At 41.6% G+C, this 7,451-nt stretch overlaps 1 protein-coding gene and 1 non-coding gene across 2 annotated transcripts; one reads left to right on the top strand and one right to left on the bottom strand.

The window, feature by feature from the left end:
* Nucleotides 1–2,299: 2,299 nt before the first annotated feature.
* LOC112781528 (small nucleolar RNA R71) lies at nucleotides 2,300–2,403 on the bottom strand. Its single transcript, XR_003192302.1, has one exon. It is a non-coding gene; the product is annotated as a small nucleolar RNA R71 (small nucleolar RNA).
* A 4,405-nt stretch (nucleotides 2,404–6,808) lies between these two features.
* On the top strand, nucleotides 6,809–7,189 carry LOC112778569 (uncharacterized). The gene has a single exon (XM_025822876.1). The coding sequence runs from the start codon at nucleotides 6,809–6,811 to the stop codon at nucleotides 7,187–7,189; it is 381 nt and encodes a 126-aa protein (XP_025678661.1).
* The last annotated feature ends 262 nt before the right edge of the window (nucleotides 7,190–7,451 follow it).

The following is a 7,451-nucleotide window of genomic DNA, read 5'->3' as shown; positions in this document are numbered from 1 at the left end:
ACGCTAGCTTTAAAAATCAACTGGGCGTGCCACTTGAGTCCCAGGCGTGGCATGATACCATCACCAATCAACCAAGAGAAGACCTGGGCGTGCCACGTTAGTTCAACTTTCCAGAGAGATAGATCAAGCACATAGCATGGGCGTGGCATGCCAAACACTGGGCGGGCCATGCCAGTTCAAATTTCCAGAAGCTAGCAAAGAGAGGGAAAAGGCCTGGGCGTGCCACTTGGGCTCGAAGGCGTGGCACGCCAGGCTAACCAAGGCTTTAAAGAGACCTGGGCATGCCACTTGGGCTCGAAGGCGTGGCACGCCAGCCTACCCAAGGTTTAAAAGAACCCTGGGCATGCCACTTGGGCTCAAAGGCGTGGCACGCCAGGGTGGTCAGTGAAGGGAGGCGTGCCACTTGAGGATTGGGCGTGGCACGCCAAGGCAGAATCAGAGCAAGGCGTGGTACGCCACTGAAACGCCGATCACACGCCAATTGGAAGATCACGTTTTATGAGTTTCTTTTCCCTCCAAAATATATTTTTACTTTAACTTTTGTATTTTTCTTTATTTGCTATTGCTAGGAGTAGTATATATACCCCTTGGAAGTACTGAAGAAGGGGTTAAGCTGTTGAGCTATTAGTTGAAGGATAGTTAGATTCACTTTTTCCATCTTTTACTTTTTCTTGAGCTATGAGTAGCTAAATTCCCTCTCATTGAGAGAGGGAGCTTTGTTGTACTTGATGGATTAATGATATTGAATTTCTTCTTCTCTTCATCTTCTCTTTGATTTGCTAGAAGGAATTTCGTTCTTCATGCTAGTGTTCAATCACCTTGGAAAAGGGGTTGAATACAAAATGGGTTTCATGGGAACCTTGGAAAAGGAAACATGAAATCATGCTAGAAATCCCTTCTCACACTTGAGTAGGATCTGGGTTTTGGTGTTTGGATATGGTGACATAAAATCCTCCCTCTACTTGGACCAATGATGATGTGTGGTATAATCAGGGATCAAGTATATCTCTCTTCATGAGCAATTAGACTAACGAATTGGCTATTGATCAAGATCTGAGAGATTGAGTCACCAAGGGATTGGGGCTCAATCAATCATGATTGCCAAGAGGTTAATGAGTTGCATGATTGAAGAGAATATGAGCTGGATTTAATCTAAAGAGCCAACATCTCCTAATCTTAATGAATCCCCTCATTCTTATGTTCCACTTTCTTTATAGCTTTCTTTACATTCTGCAATTCCCCATTCCCATTTACTATTAAGTCGTTTAAGTTTCTGCTCTTTACTTTCCTGCCATTTCCAATTCTGCCATTTATTGCTTTCATTTACTTTTGAGTCATTTACAATTCTGCACTGTTATAATTCTGCAATCACAATCTATTCTGCTTAGTTTGACTAATTCACCAATTGATTAAAGTTGCTCAAATCTACCAATCTCTGTGGATACGATCCCACTGTACTGTGGGTTATTACTTGACGATAATTTTGGTGCGCTTGCCAAAAGAACGGATTCACAGATTTTATAATGGGGTGTGAATTCGGCTCATCAAGTTTTATGGCACCGTTGCCGGGGATTGGTTTGAATTTGACAATGATTAAATTGATTGAGGAGCTAGATTAAGCAATTTTGTTACCATGTTATTCTAACTATTTGATTAATTGAATCAACCAAGCTAACCACTAATCTTACTATAGTGATTCTTTCACTTGTCCTCCACTTGCTTTTTTGTTGAATGTATGATAGGTAGAAGGGGAAAAACTTCATCTTCCTTTGATAGTGAAATTGAGAGGACCTTCCTTAGATTAAGGAGGGAAGCAAGAGGCAAAGGCATAGTTGGAGAAGAACTAGTAAAGGAAGATCTGCGAACCACCATGGATGATGAAGTACAAGACAATGTTGGAGGAGATGCTGGAAATCATGTTGGGCAAGAGAGGAGAGTCTTTGGCTCCTATATCAACCCAAATCCAGGAAAATGTGGCAGCAGCATCCTCAAACCAACAATCCATGCCAATAACTTTGAGTTGAAACCTCAACTCATCACACTTGTTCAGAATAATTGTTCATATGGAGGAAGAGCCTAGGAGGACCCAAATCAACATCTCAGAACATTCTTGAGGATTTATGACACTGTGAAGTCCAATGGTGTACACCCTGACACCTACAAACTACTTTTGTTCCCTTTTTCACTCAGAGATAAGGCTGCAAAGTGGTTGAAAGTATTTTCCAAGGAGAGTTTAACTACATGGGATGATGTTGTAAACAAATTTCTAGCAAGATTTTACCCCCCTCAAAGAGTCAACAGGCTAAGAGCTTAGGTGCAAACTTTCAGACAACAAGATGGTGAAACACTCTATGAGGCCTGAGAGAGGTTCAAGGATTTAACAAGGAAATGCCCGCCTGACATGTTCAATGAGTGGGTGCAACTACACATCTTCTATGAAGGACTGTCATATGAGTCAAAACAAGCAGTTGATCATTCTTCTGGAGACTCACTCAATAAGAAGAAAACCATTGAAGAAGCCATAGATGTCATAGAGACTGTAGCCGAGAATTAATACTTCTATGCTTCAGAAAGAACTCAAAAGAGAGGAGTGATGAAACTCAACAAAATGGACGCCCTGCTGGCCCAAAACCAATTGATCACTGCACAACTAGCAGCCTTGACCAAGAAGATGGAGAGTAATCAAGTCTCAGCTATTCAAGCCCAAGCCCCCCAATAAGAAGGAGATGCACCAGAAGTTGACTGTGAACAAGCTAATTATGTGAACAATTCTAGACCCCCATATGACCCAAACTCCAAGACATACAATGCAGGTTGGAAGAACCACCCAAATTTTGGGTGGGGGAACCAACAAAACCACAATCCAGATCATACAAAGCCATACCAAGCCAATCAATACCAAAATCATAACCCCAACCATCAACCAAACAATAACAGACCCTACGACAATGCACAAAACACATCATATCATTCCACTCAACTAATGCACAACAACCACCATCAAGACACATCAACCTCAACCATGCAACCATGTGAGATCAAAAGCAACTTTGAGAGAGTAGAAGTTGCAATAACGCAACTGTTGTCACAGCTGACAGGAGCTATTTCTACTCTTTTGGAGAGACAAACACAAGCTGACAAGAGGATAGATGCCAACCAAGAAGAGTACAGGTCAAATCCAAAGAATCAAGGCGCAGCCATTTCAAAATTGAAAGCACAAGTAGGGATTCTGTCCAAGCAAATTCCTATGTCCACACATACATTTCCCAGTGATACCATGGCTAACCCAAGAAAGGAATGCAAAGCCATCATACTTAGAAGCAGAAAGGTGGTGGAAGAAACAAATCCAAGCCAGAGCAACCAACAAAAAGAAGCTGCAGAAAAGCCTGAAAACAAGAATGAAGAGGAGACCCCTACCCCATCATCATCAAAGCCAATCTTGAAGCCTTATGTGCCAAAAGCACCATATCCACAAAGGCTGAGGCAATATGGGAAGGATGGCCAGTTCTCTAGATTTTTAGAGATCTTTAAGAAGCTCGAAATTAACATACCATTTGCTAAGGCATTGGAGCAAATGCCACTCTATGCCAAATTTCTGAAGGAGCTCATGACAAGAAAGAGGAACTGGGGAGAAAAAGAGACCATAGTGTTAACTGAGGAGTGTAGTGCCATAATACAAAGGAAGCTACCCCAGAAAATGAAGGACCCAGGGAGTTTCCAAATCCCCTGCATCATAGGGAATATCAACATTGAGAAGGCCTTGTGTGACTTAGGAGCTAGCATCAATCTCATGTCCCTAACCATGATGAAGAGGATGAAGATTGAGGAAGCCAAGCCAACAAGAATGGCACTCCAATTAGCTAACAGAACCTTCAAGTTCCCACATGGGGTAGTAGAAGACTTGCTGGTGAAAGTGGGAGAAAATTCATTTTCCCAGCTGACTTTGTTATGTTAGATATGAAAGAAGAGGCTAACACATCAATCATTCTAGGAAGGCCATTCCTAGCTACTGCTGGAGCCATCATTGATGTACAAAAAGGAGAATTAGTCTTGAGATTACTTGAAGAGAAGATGGTCTTCAGTGTCTTCAGGGCAATGAGTTACCCCAAGGAATCCATAGGAGAATGCATGATAGTGGACACCATAGAACAGATAGTTCAAGGAGTTTTGGAAGAAGAACAATGTGAAGGAGCTATTGAGCTAGAGCAGCAAGCATCAAGTGGAGAACAACCACAAGGAACCATGGAGAATTAAATCACGTTGAACCCCAAAGACAGTAAAGAAGTAGAGGCACCAAAACTCGAGTTGAAGACCTTACCACCAAGCTTGAAATATGCATATCTGGGTGACAACAACACCTACCCGGTGATCATCAATTCAAGTTTGAGTGAGGAGTAGGAGGAAGAACTTATCCAAGTGCTGAAACAGCACAAGGATGCCATAGGCTGGACACTTGCAGACTTAAAAGGAATCAGCCCTTCAATGTGCATGCACAAGATACTACTTGAAGAAGGTGCTAAACCCTCAAGGCAGTAGCAAAGATGGCTGAATCCAACCATGAATGAAGTGGTCCAAAAAGAAGTATTAAAATTGTGGCAAGCAGGGGTGATCTACCCAATCTCAGACAGCCCTTGGGTAAGCCCGATGCAGGTAGTCCCAAAGAAAGGAGGGGTCAATATTGTACCGAATGAGAAGAATGAGCTGATACCTACAAGAACCGTGACCGGGTGGCGCATGTGCATTGATTATAGGAAGCTTAATGAGGCCACCAGGAAGGATCACTTCCCCTTACCTTTCATGGATCAGATGCTTGAGAGATTGGCTGGACATGAGTATTACTGCTTCTTGGACGGTTATTTAGGCTACAACCAAATTGTTGTAGACCCCAAGGACCAGGAAAAAACTTCATTTACTTGTCTATATGGTGTTTTTGCTTATAGGAGAATGCCCTTTGGATTATGCAATGCACCTGCAACATTCCAAAGATGCATGCTCTCCATATTTTCAGACATGATTGAAAGATTCATTGAGGTGTTTATGGATGACTTTTCTATATTTGGTAACTCATATTTTGATTGCTTACACCACTTAGCCTTAGTGCTAAAGAGATGCTAAGAGACCAACCTTATTTTGAACTGGGAGAAATGCCATTTCATGGTTACAGAAAGGGTGGTCCTTGGTCATAAGATCTCCAAAAGGGGCATAGAGATGGACAAGGCTAAGGTCGAGGTGATTGAAAAGCTACCCCCACCTTGCAATGTTAAGGCAATTAGAAGTTTTCTAGGATATGCTGGCTTCTACAGGAGATTTATTAGAGACTTTTCCAAGGTTGCCAAACCTTTGAGTAACCTACTAGTCTCTAATGTACCTTTTGTTTTTGATGATGAATGCATGATAGCTTTTAAGGAACTTAAAAACAAACTATCCTCTGCGCGTATCATAGCACCACCATGCTGGAATTTACCTTTTGAACTGATGTGTGATGCATCAGATTTTGCCGTGGGTGCTGTCTTAGGACAGAGGAGGGATAAATTGGTACATGTCATTTATTATGCTAGTAAGGTTCTTAATGAGAATCAAAGGAACTATACCACTACAGAGAAGGAATTACTTGCCATTGTCTTTGCTTTTGATAAATTTAGATCATATTTTATTGGTTCTAAAGTAATTGTATTCATTGATCATGCAGCACTCAAATACTTGCTCACCAAACAAGGCTCCAAGCCCAGACTAATAAGATGGATTCTGCTGCTCCAAGAATTTGACATTGAAATTAAAGATAGGAGTGGAGTAGAGAACAAAGTGGCTGACCACCTCTCAAGAATACCACAAGAAGAAGATGGGGTACACCAAGTTACAGTGAATGAAAGCTTCCCTGATGAACTATTAATGATGATACAAGAGGCCCCTTGGTTTGCTGACATAGCCAACTTCAAGGCTATTGGGGAACTACCAACCAACATCAACAAGCATATGAGGAAAAAAGCTAGCCAAAGATGCTAAATACTACATCTGGGATGAGCCCTATTTGTTCAAAAAATGTACTGATGGAATCTTGAGAAGGTGTATTTCCCATGAAGAATGGCAAGAAGTGCTTTGGCAGTGTCATGGATCTGCATATGGAGGCTATTTTAATGGGGATAGAATTGCAGTCAAGGTGCTACAATGTGGATTCTACTGGCCAACCATCTTTAAAGATGCAAAAGAATTGGTGACAAGATGTGATGAATGCCAAAGGGCTGGCAATTTACCCAAGAGAAATGAGATGCCACAGAGGTTCATAATGGAGTTAGAATTGTTTGATGTGTGGGCAATTGATTTTATGAGACCCTTCCCATCCTCATACTCAAACAGTTATATATTAGTGGCTATGGATTATGTATCAAAGTGGGTAGAAGCCATAGCCACTCCAACAAATGATAACAAAGTTGTAATGGGCTTTTTGAGGAAGAACATCTTCAGCAAATTTGGGGTGCCTAGAGCTCTCATCAGTGATGGAGGGACACACTTCTGCAATAGGCAACTCGAAGCACTCCTTTCCAAGTATGGAGCCAAGCACAAGGTAGCAACCCCATATCACCCACAGACCAACGGGCAAGCAGAAATTTCAAACAAAGAGCTTAAAAGAATTCTTGAAAAAACTGTTGGAAGCTCAAGAAAGGACTAGTCTAAGAAGCTGGATGATGCACTATGGGCCTACAGGACAACCTTCAAAACACCTATTGAAATGTCTCCATACCAATTGGTGTTTGGTAAGGCTTGTCACTTACCAGTTGAGCTTGAGCATAGAGCATTTTGGGCTATAAAAATGTTGAACTTTGATGAACAAGCTACTGGAGAAAAGAGGCTTATGCAGCTAAATGAGCTGGAGGAGTTTAGGAATAAGGCATACGAGAGTACAAAGATCTACAAAGAGAATGCAAAAAGGTGGCATGATCAGAAGATAGCAAGGAGGGAGTTCACTGAAGGGCAAAAGGTGCTGCTGTATAATTCGAGACTCAAGTTCTTCCCTGGGAAGCTTAAGTCTCGATGGTCAGGCCCCTTCACCATCCTCAATATATCCCCCTATGGCCATGTAGAGCTCATGGAAGACAAAACACAAAGGACCTTCACTGTGAATGGCCATAGACTCAAGCATTACCTAGGGGACTCACTGGATAAGAAGAGAGTGAGCTACAACCTCAGCTAACAAGGAAGAACATCAAGCTAATGACGATAAAGAAGCGCTAGTTGGGAGGCACCCCAACACTTTATATCCTTTTGATTTATTGCTTTCCTAGAAGTAGTTACAAATTTGCCTATTTAGATAGTTTGAGTTTCAGTTGAAAATTTATGTTTTCTTGCCTTCTAAAAAGTAGATTGTAGATAGTGGATTAAGAATTTTGTTTTCTGTTTTGATAGTTAGGAGATCCTTATATTCTGTTCTCTTTTGGTCTGAAAATGCAATTTGA

The sequence above is a fragment of the Arachis hypogaea genome, chromosome 19 (genome assembly GCF_003086295.3).
Source record: "Arachis hypogaea cultivar Tifrunner chromosome 19, arahy.Tifrunner.gnm2.J5K5, whole genome shotgun sequence".
Classification (NCBI taxonomy): Eukaryota; Viridiplantae; Streptophyta; class Magnoliopsida; order Fabales; family Fabaceae; genus Arachis; species Arachis hypogaea.
This window is presented reverse-complemented; position numbering and strand designations above follow the sequence as displayed.